General features: G+C 41.8%; 1 protein-coding gene across 1 annotated transcript in view; it reads right to left on the reverse strand.

Annotated features, from left to right (window-relative positions):
• Positions 1–367: 367 nt before the first annotated feature.
• Positions 368–14,659, reverse strand: part of LOC117507231 (neuronal vesicle trafficking-associated protein 1-like) — a 33,178-nt gene continuing 18,886 nt past the window's right edge. Inside the window, exons 5-6 of the mRNA XM_034167055.1 lie at positions 13,672–13,782; positions 368–1,703 (exon numbers count right to left, since the gene is read on the reverse strand). Coding sequence (XP_034022946.1) covers positions 1,503–1,703; positions 13,672–13,782 — 312 coding nt within the window. The 3' untranslated portion in view covers positions 368–1,502. The remainder of the gene's footprint in view (positions 1,704–13,671; positions 13,783–14,659) is intronic.

Raw genomic sequence — 14,659 nt, forward strand, 5'->3', positions numbered from 1 at the left:
ATAAAAATATGGCATAACTGCTGCAAATATATATGTAGTTTTGCAGATATAGCTACTGATTCAGTCTGCCCCGTGATTCACCGTGCCCCGGTTTCCCCTACTGAGTGTAGTTATTGATGGATATTTTGTCCATGGGATCAGCGGAGTGCAGGCATGCAGGGGCCATGCTGCAGCTAGCAGACTCAGCTCGCGCCCTTTGTTCCCCCATCTAAAACATCTACGTCTCAAGTATTACCCCATGAGGAGTAGCAAGATTCCGTGAGTGCAGCATTTAATGCTGTGATGCTAGTGGGGGAACAGGTATCCCAGTGCAGCAAAGCAGGACACCAGGCAGCCAGTGTCCTTGAATGGACTCCACTAACATGTTGATGTGAAATGTGGGCACTTTATTTCAGTTTTTCATTTAACATTTCATATAGCAAATGCACTTCAATGGAAATCATTACATTGTTTGAAAAAAGATGCATCATTTGTGGTCATTTAAATTTAAATGACAAATACAGGGGAACAAAGCAACAGGACAAGCAACTACTGTCAGATTGTTCCACTACATCAACCTAAGTCTAGTATCAGTGGCCGTCAATGGTGACAATCAATGTAAAGCTTTGCACAATACAGCGTCTTCACTAGCAATGCAAAAAACATTCAATATAGCATAAAAAGATATGAATACTAATCATTACTTAAGCTTGATGTAGACTATAATGTAAAATGTGATGTTCACAAAGAGTTCAAACTGATAATGGACGTAATCATGAAAGCTGGTGGGTGGAAGAAAGATGCACAAAATACTAAAAACAACAGCAGCACAATGTGCAGAGAGCTGTATGTGCTCAGTCTAAACAACACATCAATTGTACTTTTTAATTTTTTTTTCCCCGCTGGTTCAAATGTGTTGTCCAAGTAGAGCCTCAGTTATTCACAGTAACAGCAAAATATTTTTGACGCAGATGACCTCAATGGTAAATATGCTGCAAGCTTTATGTCGTGTCATAAGAAAATATTCACCTTGTGCATGTCAGTGAGTCTTACATGCACCATCAGTCATTAATGTACTGAAACGCACTCAAAGCAAACTGCTATTAGAGTCGTGCGTGCATGTGCAGGCAACGCAGACATGATGGTTCACAGTCATATAACAGCGTATGAAAATGAGTTCTCTTACATACGTGTACATACAGTGTGTGTTTCTGTGGCTTCTTTTACATGTTTGCCATTCTGTTTTGAAGTGTAAATAAATAACAACACAATGTGCAATTCAAACAAACACCAAATCTGTCCACCGTGACCCTCGCTTTGATGGAACATTTTGAGGAATTTCCTGCTACAGCGCACGTTAGGTGACCAAACTACATCAACAAGGCAGCGTAGCACCTCGGGTAGGAGTTGTTTAATTGACCTCAAAGTAAAGCCTAAGCCTCAGGGACTCTGAGGTTTGCTTGAATGGCACAACCACATTATTCTTCTGCAGCAGGTGAGAACACCTTTGGATCTCAAGTTGATTAAGCCAGCTTCTGGGCTGTCTCCGTCTCCTGCTGGGTGACCTTCTCCTCAGACATGATGGTCATCCATGGCGATACTGACCTAGTGATGGTCTGCTTGGCTATGTTGTAATGGTTGATGAGGGTAAAGAGGCGCCCGCGGCTGTCAGGGCCCTGAGGGGGGTAACTACCATACACCCCAGTCGGCATGCAACGACCCTGCTGCTCCCAAGAGAGATAACAAATAAATTAGTTTAATTCTTTGTTCACATTTCAACACTTTTTTTTTCCAGAATTGGACAAAAATGATTTTCATCAAAAAGCCGTGGACACTGATAGTTTATAAATGTAGGAAATGTTAAACACACATAAATACGAGATCTATTAGAAAAGTATCCAACCTTATTATTTTTTTCAAAAAACATATGGATTTGAATCACGTGTGATTGCGTCAGACAAGCTTGAACCCTCGTGCGCATGCGTGAGTTTTTCCACGGCTGTCGGTTGCGTCATTGCCTGTGAGCAGGCTTTGAGTGAGGAGTGGTCCAGCCCCCTCGGCGGATTTTCATTGTCAGGAAATGGCGGAATGATTTGGGCTTTTTTTTCCATCAGAATTTTTTCAGAAACTGTTAGAGAATGGCACCTGGAAACCATTCGAAAAATTTATCTGGCTTTCGGTGAAAATTTTACGGGCTTCACAGAGAATAAGGACTGTTACTACAGCTTTAAGGACGCTCGGCGCGCCGCGCTCCGTGCCGCCATCGAGAGCCACAAACCACCGGATCATTTCTAAACGGATGGCTCTGTGGAGCCGGGACCGTCGTGTGCACTATCTCCGGTTATCACAAGAGCTGGACATCAACCATTTTCCGGCAGATTTCACTTTTAACAAGAGATTTTGTCATGGAAAGCCGAGCGAAGGCTTCGCGCGTCACGACCGATTTGCTGATGGAGCGAGACAAAACCACCTCCGTTTTGGTCTCACAGGACGGCTTTGAGATGGCGTTCAGACAGCTGTCGGTGGTTTTTCCATCGAGTGATTATCCGAGAAATTGTGGATGTGCCTGGACATGCCAGAACATGTCCCGTGAGGCTTCATCACGGCGCTGCTTTGCGGCATGCGGCATCTGCTTTGTCTCAGTGTGCCGAAAAAGTGCTGATGTCCATGTCTTTTCACAATTCCTGTGCTAGTCAGACGATGTCCCGGATAAAACACAGCGTCCAGTTTGGAAATGAATGGCACATTCCACTGTTACAGGAGTTTTTGTCATGGAAAGAGGAGCGGAGGCTTCGCGCGTCGCGGCGGTGCCGCATGGCGCACAGCAACGCCGTGATGAAGCCTCATGGGACATGTTCTGGCATGTCCAGCCACATCCACAATTTCTCGGATAATCACTCGATGGAAAAACCACCGACAGCTGTCTGAACGCCATCTCAAAGCCATCCTGTGAGACCAAAACGGAGGTGGTTTTGTCTCTATCAGCATATCGGTCGTGACGCGCAAAGCCTCCGCTCGGCTTTCCATGACAAAATCTCTTGTTAAAAGTGAAATCTGCCGGAAAATGGTTGATGTCCAGCTCTTGTGATAACCAGAGAAAGGCACACGACGGTCCCGGCTCCAAATGATCCGGTGGTTTGTGGCTCTTGATGGCGGCACGGAGCGCGGCACGCCGAGCGTTCTTAAAGCTGTAGTAACAGTCCTTATTGTCTGTGAAGCCCGTAAAATTTTCACCAAAAGCCAGATAAATTTTTCAAATGGTTTCCAGCTGCCAGTCTCTAACAGTTTATGAAAAAATTCTGATGGAAAAAAAGCCCAAATCATTCCGCCATTTCCTGACAATGAAAATCCGCCGAGGGGGTGGACCACTCCTCACTCAAAGCCTGCTCACAGGCGAATGACGCAACCGACAGGCGTGGAAAAACTCACGCATGCACACGAGGGTTCAAGCTTGTCTGACGCAATCACACGTGATTCAAATCGATATGGTTTTTGAAAAAAATAATAAGGTCGGATACTTTTCTAATAGACCTCATATTAAGAAATGAGTTGCATGAGGCTAAAGGTGAAGCCATATGTTTAGATACATTTTGGCTTCAAATTTGGTTTTCCTCAGCACCTCATATTTTATGAAAATTCAGTAAGGTATATCTTATATATTCCAATTCTAAGGTGGAACTATGCTAGTAAACTAAGGTATATCTAAATAGGAAGCGTAAAATAGAAGAGTAGAAAAGAGTAGAGTAGAGCCACTTAGGTGCCTGGTCTTGAGAACTAAACAGTATGGACCCCATCTTGATAAATGACACCACATAGTCTAAAGCAGTGGTTCCCAACCCTGCTCCTCTGGGACCCCTGACCTGCACATTTTCCATCTTTTCCTGCTCTGCCGAGAGCTTATTAACTCATTCACGTCTGTCAGCTCTTGTTTGAGAGAGCACACCTGAACTAATTAGCATTTGGCAAAGCAGGGAGAGATAGCAAATGTGTAGGTGAGGGGATCCTTGAGGACCAGGGTTGGGAACCACTGGTCTAAAGTGCATAGCAAAGTGTATTTGGGGTCTGTCAATCTTCAGTTTGCTGTTCACATATGATCTGAGCACATGGAATGCGACCATTTGGGAGCCCAAAGAAGAGGTTCTGCCATCACATAGAGGGCACTCTCTGTAGATTCCAGATGCACCTGACGCCCCCGCCCCCAACAGCCCAACTTGAGACCTTGGCAGCTGACTGCACCACTTGGAGGCATGCCATACATCAAAGAGCACAACACCTCCAGACCCAACAGGACAGAAAGGAAGAGATGAAAGGAGTGGCAGCAGCAACCTCCAGCCGGTCCTGGAGAGACTTTCCCCTGCGATAGATGTCCCAGAATCTGCCACTCCAGGATAGGACTCATTGCACATCAGAGGAACCACAATAGAAGGGACCACTGTTATCAAAAGTATGAGCCAAACCAATTATTAAAGTTTTGTGTTTTTACTTTTATTAAAAAAAAAATTGTTTTTACTTGAGATTAATTTGAGTGATAGTGTAGCAGGCAAGTAGAAATACGCTTCAGTTAGTGATGCAAGCACCAAATTTTACACAGGTGCTCACTACAACCCTTTCTAAAAAAAAAAAAAGTCCGGTTGTCCATGCACAATTTCAAGATGGCCGCCATTTGTACCGATATCTGAAGATTTGAGTATACTCCACAGATATTGAATATATATATATATATATATATATATATATATATATACACGAGGGCTGTCCATAAAGTATAGGTCCTTTTTATTTTTTTCAAAAACTATATGGATTTCATTCATATGTTTTTACGTCAGACATGCTTGAACCCTCGTGCGCATGCGTGAGTTTTTCCACGCCTGTTGGTGATGTCATTCGCCTGTGAGCACTCCTTGTGGGAGGAGTCGTCCAGCCCCTCGTCGAAATTCCTTTGTCTGAGAAGTTGCTGAGAGACTGGCGCTTTGTTTGATCAAAATTTTTTCTAAACCTGTGAGACACATCGAAGTGGACATGGTTCGAAAAATTAAGCTGGTTTTCAGTGAAAATTTTAACGGCTGATGAGAGATTTTGAGGTGACACTGTCGCTTTAAGGACTTCCCACGGTGCGAGACGTCGCGCTGCGCTCTCAGGCGGCGTCATCAGCCTGTTTCAAGCTGAAAACCTCCACATTTCAGGCTCTATTGATCCAGGACGTCGTGAGAGAACAGAGAAGTTTCAGAAGAAGTCGGTTTCAGCATTTTATCCGGATATTCCACTGTTAAAGGAGATTTTTTTAATGAGAGACGTGCGGACGGGTCCGCGCGTCGGGACGCAGCCGGCGCGGAGCGGCGGCACAGGAAAAACACCTCCGTGTTGATAACCATTTGTAAAATCCAGGCGGCTTTTGATGGCTTTCAGTGGAGTCAGTATATGAGAAATTGTTTAACAGCTGGACATGTTCCAACTTGTCCTTAAGGCTTCCAACAGAGGTGTTTTTCCTGTGGCGGAGCATCGCGGCGGCTACGAGCCGACGCGCGGACCCGTCCGCACGTCTTTCATTAAAAAAATCTCCTTTAACAGTGGAATATCCGGATAAAATGCTGAAACCGACTTCTTCTGAAACTTCTCTGTTCTCTCAGGACGTCCTGGATCAATAGAGCCTGAAATGTGGAGGTTTTCAGCTTGAAACAGGCTGATGACGCCGCCTGAGAGCGCTGCGCGACGTCTCGCACCGTGGGAAGTCCTTAAAGTGACAGTATCACCTCAAAATCTCTCATCAGCCGTTAAAATTTTCACTGCAAACCAGCTTAATTTTTCGAACCATGTCCACTTCGATGTGTCTCACAGGTTTAGAAAAAATTTTGATCAAACAAAGCGCCAGTCTCTCAGCAACTTCTCAGACAAAGGAATTCCGATGAGGGGCTGGACGACTCCTCCCACAAGGAGTGCTCACAGGCGAATGACGTCACCGACAGGCGTGGAAAAACTCACGCATGCGCACGAGGGTTCAAGCATGTCTGACGTAAAAATATATGAATGAAATCCATATAGTTTTTGAAAAAAATAAAAAGGACCTATACTTTATGGACAGACCTCGTGTATATATATATATATATATATATATATATATATATATATATATATTCAATTATCATTTCATTGCATTTTTCTTGGTAAAAGAATTAAGGATTATCACCAAAGTTTCTGCTACAAATGGCAAATGTTTTGTTTGATACTTTAAAAGCTAATACATCTACATGTGTGAAATTTTCAGTTGACTGCACAAATGAAGCCAGTTAATGTGCTTCTAATATGATAAATCACACATCAAGCCCACAATACTACAGAGGAACACCACAAGGCTATATAATAGAATTTGACATCAACGGGTCACATCCATATTCAGACACTGTCACAAGGTCTTTTTTGAAATATTTGCTGGTGAATTATGTGCTCGAGCAGGGGTGGCCAAGTTCGGTCCTCGAGAGCCACCTTCCTGACACTCTTAGTTGTCTCCCTGCTCCAACACACCTGAATCCAATGAAAGACTCGTTAGCAGACTTTTAATGAGCCTTTCATTGGATTGGATGGAAGCCTGGTTCACACGGCAGGATAATTAGGCCGATATCGGACCCCATCTTCCCCTTCTGACAATCTTAAGGACGCCCCGACAATCGTGATGACGTCAAAGATAATCTTCTCAGATATTCCTGCCGTGTGTGTTGTGTTCAGAGCGCTCTGATCTGCTCGGAAGGGCGTCAGGAGCGCTCCAATCGCAAATCGGGGATATTCAACATGTTGGATTTTTTTGGCCCGATATCTGTGTTGTGTCCTCCGACAACAAACGAGCTCACAGCCTGCTGAATGTGACGTGCAGCCAATCAGAAAGCGAGGTGACGGACGTACGGAGTGGAAAATAAAATCAAAACAGCTGTTCTGACTTACCAGAAAGTCCGGTGGTCGCGCTGTATCCACTCCTTTAAAGAACACCTTTTCTTTTTCTTTTTGTGTCGTTTTTCCCTCTGTTTTAAATAGTCCACAGAGTACCTCCGTTTGTTTACTCTGAAGTCACGTTTAATCTCGAGAGATTTTGCGAGATTTCCTGTCTGAACTGTAAATGTTCATGTGTGAAATCTGTTCGTGTGTGGTGGTGTTGTTATTACCGTGTGGCTGAACACCACACACTGTACGACCAAACCTGTTAGAGCTATGATTTTTTATCTTTACATGTGTGGTCTCTCAGGTTTTGGAAACCTAAAGATAATTTTAAAATCCTGTCGTGTGAACCAGGCTTAAGAGTGTCAGGAAGGTGGCTCTTAAGGACAGAACTTGGCCACCCCTGTGAGGCTTGAACAAACCATTATCAAGAAACAATTATAGACACAAGTTTTCATTCATGCATACACACACACACACACACATACATATATATATATATATGTATGTACAGGCTTACATCCGATAGCACAAAGCCACAAAGGCTTAAACATGCAAAGATATCTCCGCTTTCTGACACGATCAAGTTTTGCATTGCTAAACATGACTCTGCAGCTGATATTTTGCCATGTTTTCTCACAGTGTTGCCTCTATGCCACTGCCTTCATCCAGCCTTGCTGGGTCAAAGGTAATTGGCATTTTACCAATTTCACTGAACAATGGCACACTGGTTGAAATCATTGCATACCCATCCTGTTCTGGATTGTGAAATAGTGCGACTGAGGGAGAAGTAAGACCTTCATTTTTCTTGTCTTGACAAAGACAACATTTGCTCCAGTCAGTCATCTTCTTGCTTTGTATCACATTTGCCATTATGAACTCTTGACGAAGGCCGAGGGGCTATCCTTTTACCACCTTTGTCAAATATGCACATTGATGTATGGGATACAACTAGGTCTGGTTACCCTACACCTAGCCCAATCATTCATCCAATGTCATTTAAGTCCCTGTGATCTGAACACCATCTGGGTAAGTACATGGGTAACCCATGTATAGCCACACTCACCCTTGGCTCAGCTCTCCCACGCTGGCACACCCTGTCAATTCAGGCGTGGCTGTCTAACTAAATCTACCAACTACTTTCTACCAGCTAATTGATATGGGGCTGTTAGACAGCATTTGAGACACTACTCTAAACTAAACTACACTGCATCTAGCACTATTCTACGCTTTTGGTGGAGATGATGGTCTAGTGGTTAAGGCGTTGGGCTTCGGACCAGAAGATCCTCGGTTCAAATCCCAGCCTGACTGGAAAATCACTAAGGGCCCTTGGGCAAGGTCCTTAATCCCCTAATTGCTCCCAGTGTGTCGTGGGTGCCTTGCATCGCAGCAGCCTCACATCGGGGTGAATGTGAGGTATTGACATGTAAAGCGCTTTGAGCAGCTGATGCAGATGGAAAAACGCTATATAAATGCAGTGCATTTATATCAATATTACTGTAGATCCTTGTGAGAACAAACAGTGTATGAGCATTGTGAACCCACTTTTGTAAGGCATATCTGAATACTGTTTCACATAAATAGCAGAAAACTATGCTTTCAACTTTAGACTAGGTTTTTGCTTGTCTGTGGTGCAGTCACTTTCTGCGGCATTACCAAACAATGCACCTGGCCACACCTGATTTTAAGACCAGCACAACTATGGAGGCACTGATGAGTGCAATTATATTACCGACTTAACCAACATATACACCAGACATGAATATGAGAACTGCAACAGGCAGACGCTAGCAATAGCACTTGCTTTGGTCTGTGCTGTACATTGCACTGGGTACAGATTGGGCCCTCTAAATCAATTGGCATGTGTACTTCATTTCTATAAGATTTTTCATTAAAAATGATGATTCCGATATGCACTTTCAGAACTTTATTTTTTTATACTAAATCATTTTTTCAGGATCAAAAAGTTACATACCTCATATGCTTAGAATTTTCAGTTCTGACAAAGCCATTCTGTCATAATTTTGAAATTTTGTATCTGTACTGTTTGAGGACCCATGTTGGTCCAAGCTTTAGTTTTGTGGTGGATTTTTTCAGGTACAGCCTGAGAAATAGCCAAATCAGCATTATCAACATGCATGCACTGTGACCAGGTCACATCTTCCAATCAAGGTTTACACATATCCACTTTAACAAAGCATAGAAGTTGCATTACCGGAGTGTGTGATCTATTTCTATGTTGCCCTTAAAGTTAAATAAGCAACTTTAAGCAGTGTTAAAGCAGCATGCCAGGTCCACATTATTCCGTGGATGGCACACATGGGCTGTAAAAGTGGAAATAGCAAATTTGCTTAGCACAGGAGTAGAAAACCGCAGATCCTATTTGCACTCCAACTTTTCCAACTGAATTGCAAGATCCCAAAGGACGCGCTGAGTGGAATAAATTAGTAAGTTATAATTATTATTTTTACTTTTAGCTGTTGCATATCTAAATAAACATATATTACGGAATACTACCACACAGATGTGATGATTCATAGCGTGTCATAGCATGATGTTCAGTGCACTGTTTACCATTATTATATATTTATACGCGGTTTATATAATGGCTGAGTGGATCCTTGTTATTTCATTTGTGTGTGATCACGCATGCACGAGTGCGTGCGCACATGCACAACACGCACGCACACAAAACAAAGCCATCTGGATGCATGAAGACCTGTTCACATGAAACGCTGATGTGATTTTTGGCTGGACTGAGGAACTACACAAAGTCTTTTTTTTTTTTTTTTTTTTTGAAAGTCTGAAGTTAGTGCACAGCATCACTGGACTACACATTACAATTTGGACTTTAGCAGCAGTAGAACACCAAAATGTAAGTCCCTTTTCTGTTGTTTATAAATTAATAAAATATCAAATGACAAGGATCTATTTTAGCTGTTATATAAAACAAATAATGAATGTTTTTACATTCTTTCAATGGAACAAATATTTCATGAGGTGAAAGCTTCGCCTCGTTGAATGGTATGTTCCAGCTTTCACCTCATGAAATATTCGTACCATTGAACTCATAAACATTCATTATTTGTATAATATAATACCAGGACACAGAATATAGACTCTTTGTTTTAAAGAAACCTAAAAATGGACAGGTCTGTCTACGTGTTGCATGGTCGTTCAAGTCTAATTTTCCATATGAGATACTCGTTATCTACATACATGCAGGGGGAACATGCTTGTTTCCCAAACAGTTCTGACAGTTGTAATAGATCAGGAATTGTCAACTGTCAACCATCAGTAAAGACTTATATTTGTTTTATAATGGGCTCCTGTTCATCTTCTTTAGTTAGCAGAAGCATTTTGAAGTGTGAGTGCATAAGTAGGGCCACAAGTTCTTTCTTCCACGTCCCACCTATTTTGTAGTCCCATTTTTTGCAAAACTCATTATAAACATCTTACAATTCACATCTGTGTTTATAGTGTGTTTTGAGTCCTTGTGAACTTTGACCTGGCCCAGCATGCATCACATGTACTGAGATGCTAAAGTGGGTTATTTACTTTTTTGTGGTGGGGGGGGTGGACAGTTGTTCATGGTACTGTAAATCTTTCGTCAATGGCTCTTAAGGGAGAACTTAACCTGCCGACAGCCACAATTTTACTCTGTATGCTTTGGCTTTATTGTTTTGATTTTCTACAGATGTTACATGCAAGATGGCACTAGTTCTACCCAAAAACCATAAATACAGCCACAGGTTCTCTAATTGCCCCATAATTATAACAATTGGCCAATGAGTAGCTTCTTAAACCAGTTACACCGATTGCTAGAATCTTCCATCCATCCATCCATCCATCTTCTACCGCTTAGTCCAATTAAGGGTCGCGGGGGGCTGGAGCCTATCCCAGCAGTCATAGGGCGTGAGGCAGAGTACACCCAGGACAGGACGCCAGTCTGTCACAGGGCCACAAATAGACAAACAAACACAGATACACACGCACACCTAAGGACAATTTTAAAGATTCCAATCCACCTAACCCGCATGTCTTTGGATGTGGGAGGAAACCGGAGCACCCAGAGGAAACCCACGCAAACACGGGGAGAACATGCAAACTCCACACAGAAAGGCCACGGGAATTGAACCCATGACCTTCTCACTGTGAGGCAACAGAGCTAACCACTAAGCCACTGTGCTGCCTAGAATCTTCCATATAATTGCAAAAGGCAATCAACTAGTCTGAGAGTGCAAATACTTATTGAAATGGGCAGGGACACTGACGATCGCAACAAAAGTCAAATAAATTTGATTCTGAGAAATAAATTGGCAGGAAGCATGGCCTTGAATAAAATAGTCTTAATTCTGTGTTATTCTCACACTTACACAATTCTGCCTCAGATTTAAAGAATATTGCCAGTTCTTGATCAATTTTGATGTTGTCGCAAACAACAGCTGAGAGAAATCTTTGTGGCGCGCTAATTGACAAATTTCGGTATTTAGTACCCATTTATCAAGCTCCGCCCCAAACTGTAAGGCACATTTTGCAACAAGGCACAAAATTTTCATAAGATTTTCATTTGATTTTGATGTTCATGGTTTGTGTTGACATGACTTATCGTGCAATTAAAGAAAAAAAGCCTTTAGTTTGTTTGTTTTAACCCAAGGCCATCAAATATGGCCATCGGGTATTGTGAAGGCTTTGCGTCCATCCGTCCATCTGTCTGTACTCAGCATAAGTCCAGTCCTATTACTGCCAAGGTCTTCAAATTCACAGGAAACATTCTTGGGACACAGACCTTGGACAAGTTCAAAGATGGCTCTCCTTGACTTATTTTAAGCACTATTTTAACTGGTTAAAATGTCACATTCTGTTTCAATCTGTTCGGTTTTGTTTTTGAGTGGCGGGCAGTGACAGCCAATCAGAGTAGAGCTGCACTGTGACATCACAGGCTGGTTGCTAGCTGCAAACTCTGTTTTGTTTGTGTGTAAATATAGCCTCTTTGTCATATATTGTGTAAAAGCTAGTGAGACATAAACACTTCTACACCTGAAAATGCTGTTTTTGGAACCTAATAACACCTCTGAAGTGATTTAAAAGGCATTTAGCGGACATTAGTGTCCACTACCTCCGCTGTTTTCAAAAGCTTATGTTCATATGTAAAAGCTTGTGACAAATAAACACATCTAAAACTGAAAACGCGGTTTATTTAACCTGATAACACACCTATTTTAATATATAGAGAGACAGACAGAGATAGTTTCTGCATCGTTACTGAACATGTACAAATTGTATGTAAGACAATAGGATCTTAATAATTAATTAAACAACTGCAAATTATACTGAACATTGAGTGAGGCTGAAGGGAAAAAAAGGAAATCCAATAGGCCATCAGCCTCATCCGCCATGAGGACCCCTAAGAACCCATGAGCGCTGACATTTTGAATGGTCACATGTGCCATCCACTTCATCTGCCACGAGGACCCGGTTGTGGCGACATCACTTCCGAATTATTCGAGTTACTCGACTAATCGTTTCAGTCATAAATGTTGATTGATTGAATTTGTCCACTTAGTGTGCCATTCAGATTTCTGTCATCTGCAACATCAAAATTAAGCAAGAATCAGCGATATTCTTTAAATCAGAGGCAGAATATTCGCGCGTGAATAAGTGTGAAAATAACATACAGAATTAAGAATACTTTATTCTGGGCCATGTTTCCTGCCAATTAATTTCTCTGAATCAAATTTATGTGACTTATGTTGCGACTTATTTTGTGTCCGCGCCCATGCCAATACAGAAGCTGAAGGGTTTTAGCCATGCTCATGCTCCCCAGACCCATTTACAGAAAAAAGTCTGAAGGACCTAAATGACATGGTGAGGAGCTTCCAGGCATATGAGAGGCAAATAAAGAAAAATGCTTGAATAGGCAGGGGGGCCTGGGGCAGCAGAGCCCCCCCCCCCCCCAAAAAAGCTGAAGGGTTTAGCCATGCTCATGCTTCCCAGAACCATTTACTGAAAAAAAAAGTCTGACCTAAAGGACATGGTCATTAATGTCAGTGACATGAAACATATTTTCATGAATACCTTTAATAAACCCATATGTATCTATCATTGAAGCCTACAATAGTTTATCATTAAAAAAATGTGTCAGTCTATTTAAAATACCTTCATCCCAAGACCTTCATACACCCAAGCAATTCTGAACTATGTGTATCACATACAATCGACATGCTATATTTACATCAATCTACGTCGATTTTCTGTCCAGGGCTTTGCTTTAGTTATATTAAATAACACAATGCTCATATGGTTGAGGATATTTTAGCATTGTGTTATATTTTTAAAATCCACCCAAAAATTTTATCATAAAATTTCAATATATTACTTCTGTCATTATTTCTTTCTTTTTTATTTTCACATAATCCTGCTATCAAATCAACCTCTGTACACCTGTCAACCTGTGCAGAATCATACCTTTAACCTACTTGGAGGAGTTATCTCTTACTCCATTGGTTTTACTGAATCGAAAGGTGTCTATATTGTCCATTTATTGTTTCTGTCTTGGTTTCCCCCACATAGACTACTTAGGTCATTTATAAAACAAACTGTCTTGCGATTGCCATTATATTGTGTTTGCAGCTCTTTTCTCAATATAAAAGGGTTTACCAAGGTTAACTGAAGTAAAGCTTTACATAAAAAATGCGATGATGGTAGTAAAGCGAGTCAGTGATAATGTTAACGTGTGAGTCACAAACAACGTGCACCCCCGCTTACCGTGTAAACAAAGTTGTCAGAGCACGGGTGCTCATACTGGTAGACTTTGTACACGACCAGGAAAACCAGACAAACCAGGAAGGCCAGGGCGCAGATCACCAGTAAAGTCACCTGAAGAAGACACACACAAAACAACTCGACATTAACACGTTTGCATTAAAACAAACAGAAACAGGCAGGCACACTGACATGACACACGTTAAAGAAAGCAACAGTAGCAAAGCAACGGCACAAAGTTGCAGGGATGCACACGACGGACACTGGTAGAAGAGGCATAGACTGACTTGGTGACTGACAGCTTGAGGACACTCTGCAAGTTGTAAATGGAGAAAAAACACGTCTTGTGTGACCATCTGTGCAGGCCGGTTTTCACCTCTCAGGGGAGTTATGTAATAGCTACTGGTGTTTTAGAAAAGTGGGAGGCGAGGACAAGCTGTGTGAGAAATCAGCTCATTATTCTGTAAGATGGGCCCTGAAACAAACTCGTTATTTTTGTCGTGAAATTAATGTCATTTGTTTGAGTGCTTGTGGAAAAAATTGTCAAGCATATCAAAGAAATGTTGCTGGAGTTACATCATGACAGAGAGAACATTTTACTTGTTGTACTGTTCCCAAATATAGTGAGTAAAAGTGTGGCAATATTGTTCCAATGCATGCCTGCATGGATCAACGAGAAGAGCACTCAGTATGCGTAGTCCCGCCACAGTTAAACACTAATAGAATTGTCTGTGTCACACTTGTAAGGACAGTCATTAAAATGTTGATTAAGGAGGACACACTGACATTTGAGAAGTGAAACGACATTTCTAATATTTACAGAAAGTGTGCAATAATTATTTAAACAAAATTAGGCAGGTGCTTAAATTTGGGCACCTTTGTCATTTTATTGATTTGAATACATTTAGAACTAATTATTGATACACAAAATTGGTTTGGTAAGCTCATTGACCCTTGACTTCCTTACACAGGTGAATCCAATCACGAGAAA

This window comes from Thalassophryne amazonica, chromosome 3 (assembly GCF_902500255.1).
Source record: "Thalassophryne amazonica chromosome 3, fThaAma1.1, whole genome shotgun sequence".
NCBI lineage: Eukaryota > Metazoa > Chordata > Actinopteri > Batrachoidiformes > Batrachoididae > Thalassophryne > Thalassophryne amazonica.